We start from the raw sequence: 23,850 nt of genomic DNA on the forward strand, positions 1-23,850 counted from the left end.
GCATGAGAAAGCTTCCAGAATGTTCAGTTTGCTACCGTTTGGGCCCCCATGCTGATGGGGGGTGGGGGATGGGAGTTCTCCACATGACAAAGAAAAGGAAGCTGGCTTGGGGTGGGGGGTGGTAGAGGGAAGCAATGACTCTATATCTGAGCCTGACACCCATGCTCCCCAGTGGTGTTGGCCACTGCCCAGTCTCCCTTTATCCCATCCTACTGTGGTCTTGGGCAGGAAACACAGAAGCCTCACTCCTTCTACTTCATCCCACACAGAAGCTTTGATGCTGGGCTGGAGGCCCCGGGGCTCTCTGTCTAGGAGTCCAGGAGGGCTTTCTGGAGGAGGAGCCATCTGATCTGGACTTTAAAGGATGAATACAAGCTTTCTAGTCCTAGAAGAATGTGTGTGTGCGCGCGCGTGTGTGTGTGTGTGTGTGTGGAGGGGGGTATAAGTGTGTGGGAGGGAGTGTGTGAATGTATAGGGGGTTAGTTGTTCACTTTAATTAACAAGGATTTTCTGATCTTCTGGAGGCCGGGTACTCAGGAGGCCACAGATGATGCTTTGGAGCAGCTCACAGTTCCAACCTGATGATCAAATAATAACAATAATAATAATAGCCCCCATATTCTGTGCTTATGCTGCTGGGGCTCAGCGTGGGCAAGGCCCTCTGTGTTCATCATGTGAATGAATGAATGAATGAATGAATGAATACACCTTTCTGAAGGCAGGAAATCTTACCCCAGGTTGCTGGAGGACAGAAGGGACAAGCATGGCAGGGGGTTGGGGGATGCCCACACATGCCAAGGCCTGAAGGTGGGGAAATGGCAGCCCTCCCGGGAAGCAGTGTTGGGGACAGCTGGGGAGCAGAGGGCAGGAGTCTTGAGTGACAAGCTGAGAAGCTAAGGCCACCTCCTTTCCAGTGGTGCTGAGCGGAGCAGGGAGGGCATCAGGGCCTGGTCTGGGCCTGCCTTGGCTTCCAAGAATTCCCAAGAGATGACCCAGGTCATTCTTGCCCTGGTGATGCCGGCCCACAGGGGCAGAGGAGCTGACAGAGAGAGACACAAGAGGAGGGAGAGATAGAAAGAAGGGCAGAGAAACCCTAAAGAGAGAGAGAGAGAGAGAGAGAGAGACAAAGAGATCCAGAGGGAGTCTAAGAGAACAAGACCAAAAGAGATGGGGAGACAGACACAGAGATAGAGAGAGACACTCATTGGAAAAGAGACAGAGGGAGAAGATGACGTGTCAGAGACTCACCAGAAAGCGGGGGTGACCCAGGGAGCCCCTGGGGCAGAGCGGGAAGTGGGTTGGAGTCCTGACCCCATACCTGGAGGCTGGACCAGAGGGGAGGAGAAGGGAGGATGGGCACCGCCCCACCCCACCTGGCCCCTACCCTGCACCCACGCACAAGCCTTCTTCTATGCTCCCCAAGCACAGATGGGGAAGGTGAGGCCGGCCCGGCAGGCCAGGCCGCCAGGATCCTCCTGAGCCAATGCTGTGCCCGCACACCCACAAGGGACCTGTGTCAGCAGGTTAAAAACGGAAACGGGTCGGGCTCTTTCTTTTTTTTTTTTTTTTTTCCTTTGAGAAAATCCTAGGCCCAAATAAGGCGAGGGCTGCGGGGAGGCTGGTGAGCTGGCCAAGTCCTCCTGAGCAAGCGAGTGGCGGCCGGCCCGGCGGCCTGGGCTTGGGCCTCCTCCAGGACTCGCCCGGCAGCGGCAGCGGGGCGGTGCGCCCGGAGCCTATAAGGGCCTCGCCCCCGCCGGGCCGCTCAGTCCCGACCCGCAGCGCAGCCCCCACCCCGCAGAGTCCTCTGCGCCCGCACCCGCCGCCCAGCCATGGAGGCCATCAAGAAGAAGATGCAGATGCTTAAGCTGGACAAGGAGAACGCCATCGACCGCGCCGAGCAGGCCGAGTCGGACAAGAAAGCCGCCGAGGAGAAGTGCAAGCAGGTGAGGCCCCGAACGCTGGGCCGCGTCCGGCCGCCCACTGCCGTCTCTGGGCTGCTCCCAGCCTGGAGGCCAGGTGCTGGGCCGGGGTGGGGGGTGGGGGGGACTCTCAGAAGCCTTGGTCCCGGAGTCAGGAGGGGGACAGGGGGCGATGCTCTGGCTGGGAACGAGGGGGACCACTGTCTTTCCAGGGTCCCTGAGCTGGGAGAGAGAGGTGGCCCCAGCAGGGCCAGTGTGAGCAAAGTGAGAGAGACAGACGGAGACAGAGACAGGGAGACAGAGAGAGGGCGAGCGTGAGCACGAGCGCAGGGAAGGGGTCTTTGCGCCAGACGCGTGTGCAAGCTGGTGTGCGTAAGTGTGTTGGGACGAGGGTGTGAGCGTGGAAGTGTGCGCTAGGAGGGGGTGTGGCCGACAGCGTACGTGAGGGTGTGTTTGTGAGTCTGCCAGCATGTTGGTGGTGGTATCACCGCGGGCTCGTGTGTGCGGGCGAGAGGCCGTGCGCTTGTGCCAAAGTTGACATGACAGCAATGGAATGTGTGTGCGTCGGGGAGAGCGTGTGTGTGTTCAGGTGACTGTATTTGTATTGGCGTGTGTGTGCATGTTGGGGTGATTGTTTCCATCGGTGTGTGTATGTGCGTGTGTCAGGGTGTGGAGCTGTGCGTGAGTGTGGGTGACCCTGGCCCCGTGTCAGCGCATACCCAGGTATGTGTGGACCGTGGGTCCACACTGGTGACCGCCCAGGAAGGGTGGCCGAGTGTGGGTGCGTCGTGGGGCCAGCTGTGTCCAGCTGCTGGGGGAAGCGGGTGAGAGTCCGGGGACTGGGCTAGTTGGAGACTTGAGGGTGAACCTGAGAATCTCCATGCATCTCTGTGTATCTCAGGTGCCCCTGACGTTGCTGCTGTGAACCCAGAAGGGAAAGGTGGGGCGACAGTGACAGGCAGTGGCCTTGGACTCAGAGCTCCGGAGACGAGCTTTCCAGGAGGCTCTGGCAGTAGGGGTGCATCAGGGAGCTAATGTGGCCAGTGGGCAGGGGTCTGGGCTGGGCAGTCCCAAGGCCAGGGCTTGGGGCAGAGCAGAAGTCATTTGTCTGGGTCTGGGCGGCCAGATCAGCCAGAGGGAGGAGGGAAGGGGGTGCTGCTCCCTCCATAGCACCCTGCCCCCCACAGGGCTCATCCACTGCCCCAGGGTCAACCGTCCAGCCCTCAGGGACATCAGGGTCTCAGATAAGTCCCGGGAGCCACCCAGGACAGTGACACTACACTCCTAGCCCTGCCCAGCCCATATGCCAGGCCAGCTTGGCAGGGAAAAGGGCAGGCTGTGAGCTCAGGCTGGCCCTGTTTCACAGCTCGGTCACGGGGCGCCCTGGAGCGAAGGCCTTCTGTGCCTCAGTGGCCCCATGTTTGAGACAGGAAAGTGACCGTGGTGCTTCCCTCATGACCATGGGAGGATGAGATGACTGCAGGTGGAGCCCTTGTCCCGGTGCCCCGCACAGAGTAAGCCCTCAATAAATGCAGGATTATTTCCTGCTCCACCCTACTTCCCCTTTGGGCCTCCCCATCCCCCAGTCTCCCCGGGCTTCCCTAAGAGCCTGTGACACATTGGGAGAGGCCAGCCCCGCCCCAGCGCTCCCTGCCACACTCCCTTCCTCCCTCCTGGTTCCCCTCCCTGGCAGATACAGCCGCCCCTCTTGTGCTGGCCCTGAGCTGCCTGCTTCCATCCATCATTTAGCCCTTGCCATGAGATGCTTAGCTGGGGATTCAGAGAAAAGCGAGTTTATGGCTCTAATTTTCACTAAGGTGTGGGTGACTGATACAGCATAATCTCCCCAGGCAGACACAAATTCAAAAGGAAAGGCTTCTCAGAGCCTTCTGCCAGCTGTATGGCCCCAAAGCAGGGACAGGTTCTCTCACCTTCAGCTGGATTTTTATTCTGTTCTTGTTTCTCCACGAAGTCACCCACTGGGGTGGGCTCGTGCTTGAATCCAGGCTGGATCTTCTTCTAACTTTGACTCAGGACACATTGCTGCCCCTCTCTGCACCCTCAGTGTTCTTATCTGTGAAATGGGGCACAGGCTACCTTCTGATGGCCAGGCATGGAACCCAAGATTCCAGAGGCCCAAAGCAGAAGCCACATTCCCATGGGGCGGATGGCCTGTCCTGCCTGGGAACAGAGGCAGGAGGCAATGAGGGACTCAACTTACCTGGAGAGCCTTATGCTTCAGGAGGCCAAAGAGCGTGGGCCGTGGGGCCTGCCTGACCCTTGGGGACCCTGCAGCAAAATCCCAATTCTAGGCCCTGTTTGTCCAGTGTGGGAACAGGACCAGGAGGCCCAGCCCCCCCTGCTTCCTGCCCGCTCCCCTCCCAGGGCAGTGACATCCGCCACAACTGGCCTTTGACCCCACATCCTGCCTCAGCCCTGCCCTAAGGCCCCATTTACACAGACTAAGGTGTGCAGTCTATGACCTTCCCAGCTGTTTTACAGGCAGGGAAACTGAGGCCCAGAGAAGGAAGTGACTTGTCAGAGACCTCCCAGAGCCAGGCCAAGGCCACGCCCCGCGCCCCCCCCCCCCCCCGACCCCAGCAAGGTGCATACACTAATACACACTCTGTGCTTAGAAACCGGACAGACGGAAAGAAACCCGGTTTGTCAGTCTTATTTATTTTTCATACCTGGCTCCAACCGCTGAAGGGTTTGGGGTTGTGTCATTGATTCATTCCGCGCACTTCCCCTGGGGTTCCGTGGGGAGCCCTGGGCCCCCTGCCATGCTGAGTGATACTGGGGCTCAGAGGGACCTCAGCCCGAGGCAACCCCAGGGGAGCCCAGGCTGGGAGAGACAGAGCCAGACATGGAGGGACGCTCCCTGCCTCAACAGTCAGGGGTGGGCCAGAGGGAGGGACAGGGGCTGGGAGGGTCCAAGGTGGGCGGTAAGGCTCTGCCCAGGGCAGCAGGGCAGGCTGCTCAGGGGAGGGGGCATCGGTGCTGGATGTGGAAGGTAGGCAGGAAGAGGGTGCACTGGGCAGGGGGCATGGGTAGCCTCCAAGTCAAGCGAAGCAGCTGTGGAATCAGTCAGCCCCTATCTGTACGGCCTGGGGACAAGTCCCTTCCTCATTCTGGGACTCAGTTTACCCTTCTGTGACATGGACATTTAGTGAAACAGTACTTGTTGTGTGCCTGGCACATTCTATGAGAGAACGCATGAGGGAGGGGCAGAAAGAAAGGGAGAGAGAGAACCACAAGCAGGCTCCGCACTGTCAGCACAGAGCCCAACGTGGGGTTCGAACTCTTGAACTGTGAGATCATGACCTGAGCCAAAATCAAGAGTCCGACGTTTAACCGACTGAGCCACCCAGGCGCCTCAGTGTGCCTGGCACATTCTAAATGCCTCATAGCGCCCTGCCCACATTACCCCAGTCCCCGCCCCTTGTTGTCCAAATGTTGCCGGAAAATGTTGTCAAACACTCAACCATCTCAGCACCTGGATGAACCCAATGCTGCAGAACTTGTTCTCACTCTTTCATTAAGAGAGCGCTCCGGTGGGCACATAGGTGGCACCTACGAAATACTGCACCCCACAGCTCCTTCCAGAAGGAAGTCAGGTGGACGCTGGGTCACGCTGACCTGTCTTTAAGGAAATTGGCTCATTTTCTCAGTCAAGGCAAAAGTTTCACAGCAGCTACTGGGGCACTCAGAGAGCACCACATCAAGGCTTCCATTTTACAGATGAGGAAACTGAGGTCAGAAAAGGGGACAGCGTATCATAGAGCTGGGATTTGGAGCCAGGCTTTTGGGCTTATTGCCTGAAGGTCCTTCCTTCCACTCCCCTCCCCACTCCCTAGCTCAGCAGCAGGACACTCAGTGGCCCTGAAGACGGGACAGGGGGCCTTTTAAGAATCTGCACAGGTGCCCCCCCCACCCAGGCAGTTCAGTCAGTTGATATCCGCTCAGGTCATGATCTCACGGTTTGTGAAACGGAGCACAGAGCCTGCTTGACATTCTCTCTCTCTGTCCCTCCCCCACTTGCGCGCACGCTATCTCTCTCTCAAAATAAATAAATGAACATTAAAAAAATAAAAATTTGCACGGGCACACACACACGCACACACGCACACACACACAAAGCATCTGGCACATTTTAGACATCACCTCGGGGGTGAGTGTGTAACCCAGATCAGATTCAGAGCTTGACCTAGAAGTCACATCAGCTTTTCTAACATACCTTCTTCGGGAAGTTAGAGAAAAGAAGGAAGTCAGAAAGGGATGCAGGAAAGCAGGCCTGGCCTAAGGGCCTGTTCAGAAGGGGATTCAAATCCTGTGCTGTGTGTTCTGGAGAAAGTCATTCTACCTCTCCGGGCTTCCTGCTGGGAAAAGGAAGCAGGAGGATGAAGTGAGGGCCTCCCACCCACCCTGGGAGCATGGGCAGGACCGGGGACATAAGTCAGATCAAAGCACCGGCCACCCCAGACCAGAGTTAGGGGTAGGGGAGGGAGGTACAGGCTGGAGGTGATGGAGAAAGCTGACTCTTAACTGGTGTGGTGGAGGGCGATGGAGAGGGAGAGGTGAGGGGGTCTGTGGTTTGTATCCCACAGACCCGAACTTTTCACACTGGGAGTGCCCAGAGAGCAGCAAGTCTCCAAGGTAAACAAATAGAACTGAAAATTGGGGGGAAGTAGGGGACATTTTAATTAAAATGAACGTAAGCCAGATGTGCAATAATTTTAAAGGTTTAACTTCTGCCTTCGAAGAAAATGGTCTTTGTGGGGGCATCTCTCTTCTGGCCAGGACCCCCAAGTACAGGAGTGGAGCGAGTCTGAGCCCTTCAATCTTTCAGAGTATTTTGTGAGACAGTCTGAGAACCACTCTCTTGGGCAATGGGGAGCCACAGCAGTTCTCGGCAGGCGGAGGGCAAACATAAACTTTCTAAAATTTTTTCTGGCTGCCAGTGTAGGAGGCAGAACTGGGGGGGGGGGGCACAGGCTGGGGCTTGGGGGACAGTCCAGGCCCAGAGTATGAGAGTCCTATTTCTGCCTAACCGGGGATCACCAGCAGGCCGCACCCCTGAAACTGGGATGCAAACCTGAACCTGTGTTCCTGGGAAATGGTTTCAGGCCTTGTTTCCCAAAAGCTGTGATTGATTCCGAGAGAGCATCTGGGACCACCCCCCCCCCCCCGCCCCGCCCCAAAAGATAAGCACAGCTGGTCCCAGGAGGTGGGAAGAATGTGAAAAATCCTATTAACAGGTAGCATTAGAGTGGTGCCTAGTGTTGTTATCTCTGTTTTGCAGATGAGGCAACTGAGGCTCAGAGGGAGAGAGAGGGCTCCTGTGAATGGAGGGTGGGGGGCGCCCCTGCGCCTCGGGCACGTGGCGCCCAGGCTGACGCGTCCCCCCATCTGTCCCCAGGTGGAAGAGGAGCTGACGCACCTCCAGAAGAAGCTGAAGGGGACGGAGGATGAGTTGGACAAATACTCCGAGAACCTGAAGGACGCACAGGAGAAGCTGGAGCTGACGGAGAAGAAAGCCTCCGACGTACGTGCGCAGTAATGGGGACGCCCGCAGCTGGGCCGGGCAGGAGCCCCGGGGCCGGACGGGCTGGCGGGCGGGCAGCGCCAGGAGGAAGAGGAGGAGGAGGAGGAGGAGGAGGAGGAGGAGGAGGAGGAGGAGGAGGAGGAGGAGGAGGAAGAGGAGAAGGCGGTGCCTCCCGGCGCTTTCTCCAAATAAGTCCCGAAAAGGGGCACTTTCCAGCAGCTGTGGCCAGCGGTGCCGACGTCAGGCCCTCCCCCAGCGGTGCTGACGTCGGCGGCCGGGCCGGGTGACCTCATCGCCCCGACGGCGGCAGGGCCGGGGGCGGGGAGAGGCGGGGGCGGCCCCGGCGCAGGCAAAGGCTCGGGGGGCCGGGGCGCGGCTGGTGCAGCTTTCGCCGGAGCCGGAGCCGAGCCGAGCGCCCGCCGCTGCCCGCCGCCCGCTGCGTGCGCCTCCGCGCCTCCGCGCCATGGCCGGCCTCAACTCCCTGGAGGCGGTGAAACGCAAGATCCAGGCCCTGCAGCAGCAGGCGGACGAGGCGGAGGACCGCGCGCAGGGCCTGCAGCGGGAGCTGGACGGCGAGCGCGAGCGGCGCGAGAAAGTGAGAGCCCGCGCCCCGCGCCCCCCGGCCCAGCGCGCGCTCCTTTCTCCCCTTCTCCCCGCGCCGCCCGCTTCCCGCGCTCCCCGGTCCTCCCCCCCTCCCCCACACCAGCCCGCCTTCGCGCCCTCCGGCCTGGCCGCTCCGGGATCGCGGACCCGCACCCCCCCCCCCCTCCCCGGGCGGCCTGCTGAGACCCCCTTCCTCCGCGGTCGTCCGGCCCGGGCCTGGGCCTGGGGCGGGGGAGGGGGCGCCGCCTCCTGATCGGGCGTGGCTGGCCCGGCGAGTAATAGGGGGATGGGGCCGGGGAGGATGCGCGATCCGGGAGTGGGGAGGGGATGTAGGGGGGGGGCGCCGCGCTGCCATCTGACTCCGGGCTGGCGCCGGGGTCCCGGGTAGGGGGTGGGGTGGGGGGACCGGACCCGCTCCTGGACCCAGGAGCGGGAAGTGAGAGTGGAAACATTGAGCTTCCATTGTCTGGGGTTGGACTGGCCGACACGGACTCGGGGGAGGGGGGGTGAGGTCGCACTTTCTCCCTTCTTACGCGGCTTCCCGGCTCCAGCTGAACTTTCCCAGCTGTTCCCAGGGGCGCGGCGACGACGTGTCGGCTCCCGGCGGGGGGCGGAAGTTCAGCCCAGAGCCGCCGGCCTTTCCGTCCCCAGCTGGCCCCTGCGGGAACGGCCGCCGAGCGACGGCCGCGGGACCCCGCCTTCCCAAAGGATCCTAGGAATGTTAGCTCGGGGCCCTGGACCCGAGACGGTTTTGTGTGCCTTCGCTCCACGCTGCGGGGCCGGAGACAGATAATGGGGCAGAACGAGGAGGCGCCCTCTTCGCCCTCTCAGCTTCCTCTGACCGCCCCTCGGGGCAGGACAGATGGTGGCAACTCCTGGGGCTGGGGAGAGATCTGGATTCTAACGCCGTCAAGTACTTAACCGCTAGGAACGCGTCTCCCCATCTGTAAAGCAGCGGGGACAGTACCGACCCCCTAGGAGAGCTGGGAGGGTCCCAGGAGTACAACCTCCCTGCAGAGCATCCGGCGCCGACTAGGTGCTCAGTTCCTGGGCTTATTTTCCCCCTCCATGTAACCTCAGAAGAGCCCACAGTCTGATGGAGGTGAGGGGTACAAACAGGGCTGGTTAGCCTACCCGAGGGGTTCAGTGTTCTGTTGTGGGAGCATCACAGGGAAGCCGCCGCTCGGTGGGGTAGGCTTCAAAATGGAAGTTGAGCATTATTCTAGAATAAGGCTTTGCTGGGAAGAGGGACTTAGGTGTGCAAAAAAGTTGGAGAGGGCCCAGGGCCCCTGAAAGCTGGAGTGTTGAGAGGAAGGGTGAGGACCCCAAAAGTGGAAAAGGTGTCATGTGTATTGTCAAGGCTGGAGGCGAGCCCCAGGCAGCTTCAGTGTTGGCCTGAGTGGAGGTGTTTAATCCTGTAAGTTGCTCTGGCGTGAAGAGGCCTCAGAAACCTGGTGCAAGCCTCAAACAGTAGCTGGTTTGGCCTCTTTCACACAAGGAACCGGCATAACCCTCCCTCTGATCTCATCCCAAGTCATCTCGCTGGAGGACGATTACTTCTGCTTAAAAATGGCCCTCAGCCTCGAGCCAAGACATAGGAGGAGGACAGTCCAGTTGGGAGGAAAGATGTTTTTGGAAAGTTGTGGACTTCGTAAAAAGTTTGCTTTTCAGAGCATGCGCCTCTTGGTCAGGATGGGGAAGTCTGAAGAAAAGTTCCTGGGCAAAGGAACTGAGCCCAGAGAAGGGAAGAAAAACCCAAAAACACACAACAAAAAACCTTTCTCGGTCTCTTGTGGAGAAAACCAAGAGCCGGCGTGTGGCAGACTTCTGGGTCTCCTCCCGACAGCTGGTTTCGTTTAGATTTTTGTGTGATTAACCGACATCTTCCTGTTCCTTTGCCACATGTATCTAGCAAGCCTCTTTTACCTTATAAGGGAAATCCTTTGTAGAGTGTAGAAGCTTTGATTGCAGGAAGGGGTGGAGCCCAAAATGACTAGCAGTGACTAGCAGTTTTTCAAAAATACATATATATGTATGGATGGATATCCTCCTATGTATCAGCGTTCTTTCAATTCCAGGCGGTTGAAAGTGTGCCAAAAGCATGGTTATCAGGACTCAGAATTCTCCACGTAAAGAAAGCCTCGCTTTTATTTTTTTGAAGACAATTCATGAGTCAAGCACCTTTGTTTGATGTTAAAAAGCAATTCCTTGATTGCTGGCGGGGATGGGGTTTCTTTTGGGGGGCGGGTGATGAGAATGTTCTGGAATTAGGTAGTGGTGCTGATGATGAGGTTTTGCTAATGTGCTAAAACACTGTTGGGGGGAAAAAAATCAATTCCTGCCCTGTTGCTGAAGGAGTTAAAGAATCATGTCATCAGAAAGAATAAAAGGCACCCACTCATTGGAAGGGGTGGGTGAGTTTCTTAAAATAGTTCATCGGTGGTTTTAACAGAGGAAGTTGTGATCAGAGACGACACCTGTGGGAGTTTTCTCTCCATCTGCTGCTAAGACTCTGGAGCTGAGAAAAGTTTCCTGATTCTCTGTGTTTTTCAGCATCTCTGGCCTCATTCTTTTACTCCATTTTTTTGCTGTATAAATTCAGGGGGCAGTGGGGGGGGGGGAGCCTGGGTGGCTCAGTCCGTTGAGCGTCCAACTTCAGCTCAGTTCCTGATCTCGCAGTTCGTGGGTTCGAGCCCCGCGTCAGGCTCTGTGCTGACAGCTCCCAGCCTGGAGCCCGCTTCGGATTCTGTCTCTCTCTCACTCTCTGCCCCTCCCCTGCTCGGGCTCTGTCTCTCTTTCAAAAATAAACAAACATTAAAAAAATTAATAATAAAACCAAATCTAGCACAAACTGGTAGAAAAATATTTTTAAAAAATTCAGAGGGAAGGCAGTGGTTTCCTGCTAATTTTTATGGCTTTCCCCATTCAGAGATTATTTGTCTTGATATGAAGAAGCCAGTGTAGCTTAACACGTCTTCCCTCAGTTGAGTCAAATCTCACCAACTCTTTAGTATTTCTTCCTGAGGGTGGCTGGCCTCGAAGCCCCAGAGGACTCGGGTTTAACAAGGGAAGATCTTGCGGGGGGCTGGGGTTCGTGAGACCATTTCTCACCAGTTCTGTGACATTGAACAGAATCACTTCACCTAACTGAACCTCTCAGTTTCCCCACCGTAAAATGCTGGAGGGTTTTTTTTTTTAAGTTATTTACTTTTGAGAGAGACAGTGAGCGAGAGTAAGGAAAGGGTAGAGAGAGAGGGAGAGAGAGAATCCCAAAGCTCTCACTGACAGCGCGGAGCCCAACGTGGGGCTCGAACCCACGAACCGTGTGATCGTGACCTGAGCAGAGATCAAGAGTCGGACACTTAACCGGCTGAGCCACCCAGGTGGCCCTATAACACTAGAGGATTAAGTGAGGTGAAATCATGGCGGTAAGAGCTGTCCTTTTGTGGGACTTCCCACTTGCCGGGTACAGTCACTGCCACACCCTTCAGTTATGGGTCTTCATGGTGCCGGGACCAGGATGGGGGTGGTTCAGAGCAGTGAAGCAACCTGCCCGATGCCACATGGCTACGCATCGGCAGAACGGGATTCTGACCTAGCACTTTCTGAGCCTGGAGTTTCTGCTTTTATGTATGCCACCATTTTCCCTTCCTTGTAGGTGAAAATACCTTGAAAAGCCAGTATCCCTGTTCAGACATCCCTCTCGTGCCTGTAACCAACTTTTCTTTCCTTCCTTCCTTAACATCTGTCTGTCCCGTCATCTCTGGACCAGACCTCATTCAAGGTGGTGTTTGGACCCTGCTGCCCTCCTCCCTCACATTGTGTGGCCAACATTTAACTGAAGCTTCCATGTGCTTGCATTTATCTTGCTGTGGAGGTGACTGGGAGCGGAGCTTTTTATTTTACTTATTTATGTATTATTTTTAAAGTTTATTTATTTGGAGAGAAAGAGCACGCATGGAAGGGGCAGAGAGGGGGAGAGAGAGCGCCCCAAGCCGGCTTCAGTGAACCAGCAGGGAGCCAGACGTGGGGCTCTAACTCACGAACCGTGAGATCATGACCTGAGCCGAAGTCGGCTGCTTACTGGACTGAGCCATCCAGGTGCCCCGCCACCCCCCGCCACCCCCGGAGCTTTTTATGTGACAGGGTGGGGCCAGGGCACCGGTGGCCTTACTGTCTAGGCATCCCAGAGAGGCCAGCACCGTCTTCTCACCTCCTGTGGTGTATACTCTTCTCTTCTGTGTTGACTTGGCTGCCCGACCCATCCTGGGATGCACACCTTTGTCACAGAGTGGTGGAAATTTGCGAACATTTTCAGGGAAGATCATACAGAAATCTCCAGATGGGAGCGTGAATCCCTTAACCACCTGCACTCCCGGGTGGGCTTTGTCAGAGGAGGCGTGGTAACCGAGGGACGAGTGCCGCGTGCACTGGGGACTCCTGGTGCCGTCTGGCCTTTTCCTTCTTAACCCGGCTGCACCTCTCATCTCCCCAGGCCGAAGGAGATGTGGCCGCTCTCAATCGACGCATCCAGCTTGTTGAGGAGGAGCTGGACAGGGCTCAGGAGCGACTGGCCACAGCCCTGCAGAAGCTGGAGGAGGCAGAAAAGGCCGCAGATGAGAGCGAGAGGTGAGGATGCTTCCAGCCTGGCGGCTTCGGCATTGGCTTCTCAGAAACGGGGACTGTGCCGCGGGGCTGACCTCCCAGAGCCGGGGTGAGACCGAATGCGGGTGGTGTGGATGCGCGTGCACACACACAGACCATGCACGGCAGCGCCTTGTCAACTGCCACGCCGCGTAGGGGCGTTTGTCGTCCTGGTGGTTGTGAAGGAAACTCCCGCTAGAGGAAATTTAAAAAATGGGTAGATGTAAGACTTGCAAGTAGGACTGTCACCGGAGACCGGTGCGCAGAGTGCCGCTTCGTGTGTCCTCTGAAAGCCACCGTGCATCTCATCTCGCTGGTCACCTCCAGATATCAAGTTCCGGGGGGGATGGGAGGGGGGGGGATGGGCCACCCTCGAAATGGGCCGCGTGCATGGATGCTGGTTAACCGTGCCACCAGGCAGCCTTCAGGCTGCTGGGCAGTGACAACTGTACGTCAGGGACGCATGCAAACCACCTCTGTGGCATGCATTCGGGGCTCTGGCGGGATGCTCTTTCCTCCGGAGCAGGATAACTCTGCACGCCTCGGCGCAGGCTCTGGAGGACTGAGGGCAGATTGTGTAATTCACAGAAGCAGCCGTCTCTGCGCGGTGGAAAATGGGTCCCTTGTGCGGTGATGGTGTGGGCCGGGCCAGTGGTCATTCTGTATCTGCCACACGATCGCAGCAGGGTTCTCGTTTGGCCGGTCCATGGTGGTTTCCTGGTATAAACCCCTCCAGAGGATTCATTTCGGATGGTGCTGTTGTGGCCCATACACCGGAGATTAGAAACTACTTGGGGAGTCTTGGAAATTGACTCTGCCGGTTGCCCAGACGGGAACTTTGGGCACGCTCGCGGAGGCTGAGCTGCGGCCGCCAGGAAGGGTGAAGGGCCCGGCCACAAGTTGCTCGGGGCTGTGCCTGGGGCCTGGGTTAGCCGCTGCCCGCGTTCACAGTCAGACCAGCCTGGCCAGATGTCTCCCTTCCAGGAGTTGACCAAACCCACTTACTTGTGTCATGTCACCAGAGGCCTTTGGTGACCCCCTCGTTGGAGAAGGCTAGTTTTGATAGAATTCTGTACTTGGGAGCTGGAGGGCCTAGATTCCAGTCCTTCCACAGCCACGTACTAATCGTTGGGCAAGCCACTTTGATCTCTCCAGAGCTGCAAAGGTTTTCCAAGTCTGCCCGTCCACGGAGGTTAAGGCTCTGTACAGATGGGAAGGGTGTTTTGAGGAATGGGAGCGACAGCCCGAATGGAAGTATTTATTAAACAGCAAGATATGTACGGTCCTCCACTCTGGGCAGGCATGACGCACATCAATACGTCGTCCTGGGTTGGCCTTTTTCGGGGTATCTGAGCTGCCCTAGTGCACTCCGAGCAGTGCGGGCCAGAGTGAGCTCGTTTCCTGGTAAGCCAGCTGCCTTGCACATTTCCAGCTGTCCCCGGGACACTGTCCTTTCCAAATTGGACGCATCCACTTCAGATCGGGCCGTCCTCACCCCTCACCTTGTTGGTACCTGCGTCTTACCTGGTCTTCCCGTTCCTCTTTCTGGCTTCCATTCACTCCTGCTTTTGAAACGCTCCTGGGGTTTCCCTGTGTTCTCTTTTGGAAAGCCTCCCAGGACGCATACACACCTCCTCCCCCAGTGCAGCAGAACTCGTCATTCCCACAGCTGCCCTGGCCCAGACCCCTCATCCCATCGTGGTAACCGTTGGCGTGTCCGCGCTTGTTACTAGTCGGTGAGGGGCCGTAGAGGATGGGAGCTGAGGATCTGGAGCCAGATCACCAGGGTTTGAGTCCCGGCTCTGCCACTTACTAGCTACGCAGCCTTGAGCAGGTTACTTGGCCTCCCTGTGGCTCCGTTTCTTCCTCTGCAAAGTGGGGGATGAGGTTCCTGCCTCGTGGGGCAGTTGTGAAGGTGAAGGCCAAGGTGAAGTGAAGAACACCTCTGCAATCTTCTGTGCGGAGCACAGGTTCTTGGTGGGCATCAGAGAGGTGCTTGGATGAGCAGGTGTCTGGAGGTATACGAGGGTGGTAATCTGGTGGGGGGGGGGGGGGGCGGCGGTAATGACAAAGTTGCTCCTTGCAGAGGAATGAAGGTGATAGAAAACCGGGCCATGAAAGATGAGGAAAAGATGGAAATTCAGGAGATGCAGCTCAAAGAGGCCAAGCACATTGCCGAGGAGGCCGACCGCAAGTACGAGGAGGTGAGCGGGGCAGCCCCGGGGCCGCCTGAAGGAAACGCCTGGTTGGGGCAGCTGTCCTTCTGCGTCCACGTCTGTTCTTCCAGAGATGGCCACTCGGCTAGGAGACGATCTTCCGCAATGCTAGAAAGTCCCGGGGAACTCTGTGGCACTTGTCTGACTTGGTAGGGAGACCCACTGGTCAGATCACGTTTTGTCCCGCAGCCGGGTGCTTTGGCACAGTTTGGCTGACATTGGGAATCCTGTGGGTCTGGGGACCTTGAAAGTTCTGTTGCTCTCCTGCTGGCCTCCGTGGTCTGCTTCCCTTCCTGTCTGCCTCCCTCCGGGGCCAGAGTCTTCACAGATGGTCTGGGGAGGGGCCTCACCGTCTGCAAGCGGGGAGGGGGGCATCCTCCTAGACGCGGTTGTTGGGGTCCCAGTTGGTCCTTTCTGTCTGCAGGTGGCTCGTAAATTGGTCATCCTGGAGGGCGAGCTGGAGAGGGCGGAGGAGCGCGCAGAGGTGTCCGAACTGTGAGTGGCAGAGCGGGACTGAGAGGGACGGAGCGGGAGGGAGTTGGTTGCACTGGGAATTGACTCCGACTTGGTAAGGCCAGTGCTCAAGCCAAGTGGAGGGGCATCTGGGACTCAGAGCTCAGCCCCTGCTCCTCGTCCCCATGGCTGACAGGGTGTCTGTTCTTAACTGCCCTGGGAAGCGCTTGTCTACGTGTTGACTCTTCCCACAAAGGTATTGGGAAATAGGAGTGAGACAGGCAGGAGCAGAGAGGCCGGGAAGTCCTATTTTCCCAGAGAGGATGATCTCAGGAAGCTGTGCCTTCTTTTTTTTTTTTTTTTTTTTTTTTTTTTTTATGTTTTTTATTTTATTTTTGAGACAGAGAGACAGAGCATGAACGGGGGAGGGTCAGAGAGAGGGAGACACAGAATCTGAAACAGGCTCCAGGCTCTGAGCTGTCAGCACAGAACCCGACACGGGGCTCGAACTCACGGACCGTGAGATCATGACCTGAGCCGAAGTCGGGCGCTCAACCGACTGAGCCACCCAGGTGCCCCAGGAAGCTGTGCCTTCTTAAGAGAACATTTGCCTCCGAAAGGCAGGCTTCCCTGTCGTGTTTCACTGCCTTGCTCCTGATGTCATTGTTTGGCTGGGACACATTCCTGGGGGAGGAAAGGTGAGAAGCTTGACCACAGTCACGCAAGCTCTGGGGGAACAAGAATGTCTCCCCTTGGTCTTGGGTGAGGAATCCAGCTCCATGGAGCATCCCGCCGCGCTGAGAGAGGGGAATCCGGCGGGTCCGTTCTCGAGCCTGCCTCCCGGAGGGTCGGGTGCAAACCGATTGCTCTCTCCTCCCGTGCTCCATGGCATTGTTGCACCTTCTGGAGTCAGCCTCATAATTCACAGATTTCACAAGTCCCAGTTGCCTCACCCCTGGCGAGAGCCCAGGAGTGCTTTACAAACCTTCCAAATACTCCTCGGCCTGCTGTGCCCTTGCCAGCCACGACAGGGTTTTGATAAGTGCACAGCACTCCGGCTCAGAAAAAGCCATTAACATTTTTCCCCCGCATTCCTTCTGGGGGCCCTGGGCAGCGGGGATTCCTCCTTTTTGAAAACCTTGAGGGGAATTGCCTGCTATGAGGGTGGATAGGGCGCCAGATTCCTTTGTCTCTCTGCACAGAAAATGTGGTGACCTGGAAGAAGAACTCAAGAACGTCACGAACAATCTGAAATCACTCGAGGCTGCCTCTGAGAAGGTTGGTGGCCGGCTTGAGTTGGTGATTTGTTGGACTTTCTTTGCTTCCCCCCAAGGAACACGGGAGCATGCCCAGGGTCTCAGGGATCTGACCTGTGTTTGCTAACAGTAGCTTTGCTGCCCAGCCACAAGGTTTTTCCCTCCATAAAAAGAGATGTCCAGTGGCTAGACTCCTTCTTCGGTGGGGTCTTGGTGCCACCTTCGCCCCCACCTTCTACAAGGGTGGAGATGGAATATGAGATTGGTCCCTGGTCAGGCACTTCCTAGGGAGAGCTGAGCATAATTGTATAAATACAGAGCCTCACTCTCAAATGATTCCCCTGGATCCCCCAGAAATACACTCTAACAGGTCAAGCAGCAGATATGAGAGGTGGAATTGGGCTTTTTAGGCTGAAATAGTATCCAAAGCAGTCATTACCGGAGAGAACCGCATCAGGAATGAACACACCCCTTCGTGGCCTGACCTGTGAATTCCCCATCTTTATTTCTTCCTCACCCTACCCCCCGCCCCCCGCACCCCAGGGCCCTCCAGTTGCACTGAACATCTAGGTTAGGGGTTTCTTGGCTGTATAGCCCCGCCTACTTCTTTTCCTATCGTGTGGTTCATCGTGTTGGTCATAATTACTCAATTAACGATATGCCTTCCTTGCCAGACTGAAAGTTTTAAGGACAGGGAGCGTATCTGTCTTGTTTAGCGCCGTGTCATTAGTACTAACATGGATACTAAGATATTTGATGAGCAAATGTAGCTTATGTGTGGGTGCCAAACGCTGTCCTGGGCCATGGGGATAGATGTAACAGCGATGATATGGCTTCTGCTCCTCAAGGGCTCAGAGTCTCGTTGAGTTGAAGAGACTGGCCCTGTAATACAGTGCTTGAAGACTCCCAACAGAGGGACCTTGGAAAGTTGGGAAATGTGTTACAAGCAGGTGACGTGTCAAAGGGCTATAAAGCATGATGATTGCCAGGAGCTCAGATTCCAGAGTCAGGTTCCAGTCATGGCTTGGTCACTTCCTAGCCGTGTGACCCTAGACAAACTCCTTAACCTCTCTATGACTCCTTACTCATCTGTAAAATGGGATTGGGGATATCTGGCAACGGAGCAAGCAGCTATAAAGGTTAGCTAGTGCTGATCTGAGTTGAACCTGGCGAAACAAAACTAATTTCTGACATGTAGTGACGGGGAAAGGAGCATTCCGTGCTGGGGCAGGGGGCGATCTCAGGCCTGAGGCTGGGAGACTGGAGAGTGCGCAGGTTCCATCCCAGAGGGCTCCCCTACGGATGCGCTCCTCAGTTTTGTGCCCATCTCTTCTGCCCGGAAAGGTGCTGCTGTGTCCACTCGGCCTCCCAGGCGTGTTCGTGGCGCTTCAAGCACACGCTTTTCTCTGAGGAGCAGAGAACCTACATTCTTTTCTTTTTTTTTTCTGTTTCCTTTCTTTCTTTCTTTTTTGGTCCCCCCCTTTTTTAAAGTACTGCTTTGGTTTCTCCCGCAGTATTCTGAAAAGGAGGATAAATACGAAGAAGAAATTAAACTTTTGTCCGACAAACTGAAAGAGGTGAGCGTGACCGTACCCGGCTAGTTCAAGTTTCTCTTGGGGCTGGTCGCGAAGCCGTCTTAGGGACTCCTTTCTTTTCCTCCAGGCTGAGACCCGTGCTGAATTTGCAGAGAGAACGGTTGCAAAACTGGAAAAGACCATTGATGACCTGGAAGGTATGACACTGCCATGTCATTGCATTTTTTCGGCCTCCCCCTGCAGGACAATCTCCTGGCAAGTGGGAGGAGTCTGTGGAGGGGCTGAGCTGGGCTTTGTTCCTCTTAGGAAAGTGAAGTGCAGGGTGAGGGCACAGCAGGAGGTCAGAAGCACGGGACAGGACCGTGCAAGTCAAATTCAGACTTGGGTCGCCACTTCTCAAGAACTAAAAGATCTCATGCTTAATTAGCTCCACATGTGAATACGGAGGCCCAAATATGGCTGATTTTAAAAGTCTTCAGAATTTCCTTCAATTTGCTCATTCCTGAGAGACGCCTTGCATTTTTAAAATGCCTTACATTTTTACAGAAGCTCTCTCCCAGAGCGCTCAAGAGTTTATCACAGTATGAGAAAATGGAAGCATAGAGAATGTAGAGACTGAATAAAGACTCCAGTCTGCAAGTCTGGTGCCCACATATCCCAGAATTTCTTGAAGAGTTCCAACTTAAAAAAAAAAAAAAAAAAAAAAAATTCTGTCCCACATTCTTCATAAAATAACCAGGAAATTCCAGAATATTGGGATTCAAACATCTCCTAAAACCATCTCTCCCACCCAGAAAGGGTACAGAACTTATTCCCCAGACCGTGTGTCCAGTGTTTGGTTTGGGAGGTGAGGTTTCCATATAAGGGAAAATCCCCCCGTTCCAAAGTATATATAACCTTTGGACTGGGTGACATCACTGAAAGTCAGAAATAACCTGGGGCGGGAGGTTGGGGGTAGACGCTGTGTCCATTTCTAGTCTCCATTCTTTCAAAGGTTCGTTATAGCTAATCCCCTGCAGGGCCCCAAACCACTTGGAAACCTCTCCGTTGATCTTTTGTTTTCTCATGTGTTTGACATAGGACACAGCTTTCTTTCAGTTCATGCTTTCTTTTCTCACTTTTGTTTCCTTCCTGTCATTGTTCATCTGTGGCACTCCACTCCGACCCTCACGTTCTGTCCCCTGTACCTCTTCTTCCGAACTGTCTCCCTGGGGACCTCCGCCCTCTAGATGAGCTATATGCTCAGAAGCTCAAGTACAAAGCTATCAGCGAGGAACTGGACCATGCTCTCAACGACATGACCTCTCTCTAAGAGGGAGCTGGGGTGCCGCCCTCTGTCCTAGCAATACTGAAGTTTGCCTTCTCACTGTGGTGCCTACAGTCCCGTGGGCTTCTCGAAGCTCCAGTGGTCTGCCTCCTGGTTTGGTCTTTCAAGCCTTCCTCTGCTGTGTCTGTGACTGTGTGACTGTGTGACTGAAATAAAGACAGGCCTCCTCATGCCCAGGCCCTCTCATTTTCATGTTCTTCCCTTGCCGCTTTTGAGCCGTAGCTGTGATGCCCTGGACCGTGGCTACAACAGAAAGTGGGTGGTTGCAATGAAGAGCTCATTTCAAAAAGAAAGTTATGCCCACATGATTCTTTTCCGACGATACGAAAACAAACGCCAATTTGGCATGAGCTCTCAAATATGTTGCTAGCGAACTATATCTGCGTGCCGATAAGCAGTTTTTCCTTAAATAGAAATTGTTTTTGAATGGAGACTCATCCGACCTCTTAAGCAGCTTAATAGAGTCAGCAGAATGTGCAAAAACTGGCAGGCTCGTGTCTACAAAGAGGCTACTCTTGAGCGGGTTTTGATCTACGGATTCAAAAAGCGGCAATGGCATTTTGTGGTCTCCTTATTCTGCCTTTTCACGCGTGTTCTCTCTGTTACTCTCTTGAGAATGGTGTCTAGGGTCCCCTATATCTTCATTATTCACGGGACATGTATCCAGCCCTCCCAGTCCTGGGAGGAAGTTCACCAGGGAACCTCACCTCTATACCCCGCCCTTAGAAGACAACTATACAAGGAATTAAAGAGCATCCCATTAGCAGGGAAAGGGAGTGGAGGCTGCTGGAAAGCCAGACAAAGAGAAAGGATGCATTCCTGAGTTCCAAACAAGGTTGCCTGAGATGCTAACATCTCCTCATACTTGATTTAACAAGAACCAGGAACCTTGCCTTGGTTTGGTGAGCACTCATAAAGTTAGCCTGTGGGTATATTAAAAAAACAAAAAAATTAGCCTGTGGGTACTAAGAGGTCACACTGAAAGTGACCAAAAGCTCATACATTTTTCCATAAGAATGCACATTTCAAATATTTTTATCCACTTCTCTGTACCCACCCCCAAATTATCCCAGAAACACTGACATGTTAGTGTCAAGTCTTGTAGACTGCCCCTTGAACCTGGGAGTGGCAGGAAAATCTCCAGTTAGATCGATTTTTTTTGTCACAGTAGCTTATTCCTCAGCCTGTAATTTCTTATTCAGGTGGGTTCTTTGTATTCACCCCTCCAAAGTCCATCTCCCTTAAACGACCCACACCCTTCTACTCCCAGCCTCTTCCTGGTGTCCTATCATCCCCCCTGAATTTTTGCATAAACCACTCCCCTCACACACGGCCATACTTACGCCCCTGGGAAAATTAGCCTATGAAGGGGTGTGGGTGTTTTGTGTTTTCTCTCTGTGTATATTTGTTCCTGGGACTTTTCCAGACCTAGGTATCCTCCGCCCTTTGAAATAACTGCAGCCCTGCTTATCCAGTCGTTCAGCTTAACTAAGCAACTAGGTGGAGCCTCATGTAGAGAGATTAGGGCTACAGAAATCTACGACTACCTGTTATGTTATCTCACACCTACCACAGAGTAGATGCCAGGGAATCTAAGCGGTGAGTTGAGGTCAGCATCTGTAGTGGGGAGACCTGGGTTTGAATCCCAGCCCTGCCATTTCAGCCGTGGGACCCTGAACGAGCTGCTTCACTTTACTGCAAAAAAAAGCGATGTCTTGGTTGGTAAACATTAGGAGAGACAATGGAGACATTGGCTCACGCCGAACCGGCGCCGTCCGTCCAGATTAGTCGGGCCCAGGTCACTCTTCCTTTCTGACACAATCCGCCCAGATCGTAGCAACTTGAGGTTCTAAGGGCCTCATCGGATGAAAGGCCCAGCGGTTGTAGTTGAAAGGTTGCCACCTTCGCAGCCTTTTTTTTTTTTCCCTTTCTGAAAATGTCCAAGCTGATCCTATCACATTTTTAGGAGGCATTTTGCTTTCCTCCAGTATTTTAATGATTCTTGGCCTAGTCCTCTTATCAGCCATCACTCATTGCAAACCGGTTCTGTCCTGAGCTCTGTCACGCATAGCTCTAAATGGCATCTCGCTGTTTTAGTTTTTAAATTTTTTATTTTATCAGCTCGGTCATTTAATAATTCACCCGTAATCTGACTTAGATTTTAGTCATGCTGCATTTCTCTGGGGTTTGACTACATTGCTGTGGACACACGGACACAAAAACACAATTATGCCTGGAATTTAAATGGCCATTCCCAGAAGCTCCAAAGGAGAAAACGGGTTTCAGGATTATAGTTTCCTACCAAAGGCCACCAAACTGGCACTAGGGGAGAAATGTCCTGTTTCCCAGATCTGATGTTTGTGTAGCACTTCAGAAGTTCTGTAGGGTGTCTCATTTATTATCTCCTTATGATAATTCCCACACCACACATTGTTGTCGTTATCCTTGACAGACGGGGAAACGGAGATGTAGCAAGATTAAATGCCTTATTTCAGAGGGACGGCTGGGGCTTACATCCAGGTGTTCTAACTCTAGACTGCCAGATTTACCAAGTTAAAACACAGGACACCCAGTTAAATGTGAATTTCAGATAGGCAATGAATAGTTTTTTGGCCTAAGTATATTTCATGCAACATTTGGGATAGACCTGTACTATAAAATTATTTGTTGTGTACCTGAAGTTCAAATTTAGTTGAAGACTCTGTGTTTTATCTCAAAACCGTATCTGACTCCCATATTTGATACTCAAACCCTGTTATTAGACGATGTTCTGCTATAATTAAATGTGGAGTACTTTCTCCGCTATGACTTTCACTCTGACGGTGTGGGGTTTTAGAAGCTTTTTTTTTTTTTTTCTCTTAACAAAATTTTAGATGCTTATTAATTTATTTTTCCCCCCACTCTTAATCCTCACCAGAAAAACTTGCCCAGGCCAAAGAAGAGAATGTGGGCTTACATCAGACACTGGATCAGACACTAAACGAACTTAACTGTATATAACCAAAACAGAAGAGTCTTGTTCCAACAGAAACTCCAGAGCTCTGTGTCTTTCTCTTCTCTTGTAAGAAGTTTCTTTTGCTATTGAAATCTTCGCTTTGCTGGAAATGTCAAGCAAATTATGAGTACGTGACCAAATATTTTGTATCAGAGAAGCTTTGAGCACCCCGTTAAATCTCATTCCTTCCTTTTTTCAAATGGCACCAGCTTTTTCAGCTCTATTTTTATCTTTAAGTTGCATTTATTCATAAGGTAGGCAGGGTATTTCATACTGAGCATACGCCTATAGAGACTGAGGGCGTTTGGTTCCTGGGAGAATAGACAAACTTATGCTTTCAAAAACCAACTCCAGTGTCTAGTCACAGGTAAACTTAAAAGGCCGCAGAATGCATAACCTTCTGGGCCACTGTTGGTCACACGACAGGTAGCCAGGGACCATCCCATTAAAATGGGTAGGGATTTTCCATCCAGAGCATAAAAAAAGGGAGGAGGGGGAAGAGGGCTTGCCTTGTGGGAAGTCATAAACCATAGATCAACCTTATCATCCTGGCTCTTTCCCACACACCACCATGCAGAACAAACATCCTCTGGGCAGGTAGTATGAGAATGCTTGGGAAATCATCGTGATAAGTACCCAGATATTTTCTGGATAGATCCTATGTTCCTCTACAGGTTTCTTTCATTCTGAGGTTCTCTGAGGAGCAGATCTCTTATTCCAATAATGACCCATGCTTGTCTGCTCTGATCTGAGACCATCTGCTTAGCAGGAATGAATGTGGCAGAATTCAGTCTCATTCAGAGAAGTCCTATCAAAAAGACTGCGAGCCATCAATAATTGAGCAATGCTGACAACTACTGGGCAGAAAGGTCCTCTCTGACAGCAAAGTACAGATAAAGCAATGGGCCTCGCTTCCTCTCCTGTATACTTCCGGGAATAGCAAACTGAAGATTTACTTATGTAGGACTTTAATTCCTTCTTCAGGACCAAGTTAATGAAAGACCAAGAAACTCCTGATTAAACTGGATATGGAGCATTTTGTAGGCACAGCTGCATTTTGGCTTTGTTGTCTTTCTGCTTTCTGGGGTAACATCTCAGAGCTGAAACATTCCACATTCCCCAGCAGTGTGGGGGCCAACTCAAGTTTACAATTCTGACAAAATCACCCTGCTTCTAGCTTATCCAGATTCTCTGCCCCTCACTCCTATTTATTAAGCATCACACTACCCAGAAGGTACACTAGCAAATTGTGCAATTAAATAAAACGCACACCTTTCATTTAGATTCTTGCAACTGTATCATATGTAATAGTATCACTTTTTCTACATTTTGGTCAAATAAATTTTTACATAAACTA

General features: G+C 53.6%; 1 protein-coding gene across 4 annotated transcripts; it reads left to right on the forward strand.

The window, feature by feature from the left end:
- The first annotated feature begins 1,758 nt into the window (after positions 1-1,758).
- On the forward strand, positions 1,759-23,850 carry TPM4 (tropomyosin 4). 4 transcript variants are annotated; one of them, XM_042928779.1, is made up of 9 exons: positions 1,759-1,943; positions 7,339-7,464; positions 12,563-12,696; positions 14,798-14,915; positions 15,352-15,422; positions 16,583-16,658; positions 18,151-18,213; positions 18,299-18,368; positions 19,401-19,670. In XM_042928779.1, exons 1-9 carry the CDS (start codon positions 1,830-1,832, stop codon positions 19,481-19,483), a joined length of 855 nt encoding a protein of 284 aa, XP_042784713.1. In that variant the 5' UTR covers positions 1,759-1,829; the 3' UTR covers positions 19,484-19,670. The 4 variants fall into 4 exon arrangements, with proteins under 4 accessions (XP_042784713.1, XP_042784711.1, XP_042784714.1 ...); XM_042928777.1 differs by lacking the exon at positions 19,401-19,670 and adding an exon at positions 22,416-23,850 and having other exon boundaries at positions 1,763-1,943; XM_042928780.1 differs by lacking the exons at positions 1,759-1,943; positions 7,339-7,464 and adding an exon at positions 7,795-8,059.

Source organism: Panthera leo, chromosome A2, assembly GCF_018350215.1.
Source record: "Panthera leo isolate Ple1 chromosome A2, P.leo_Ple1_pat1.1, whole genome shotgun sequence".
In the NCBI taxonomy this organism is placed as follows: Eukaryota; Metazoa; Chordata; class Mammalia; order Carnivora; family Felidae; genus Panthera; species Panthera leo.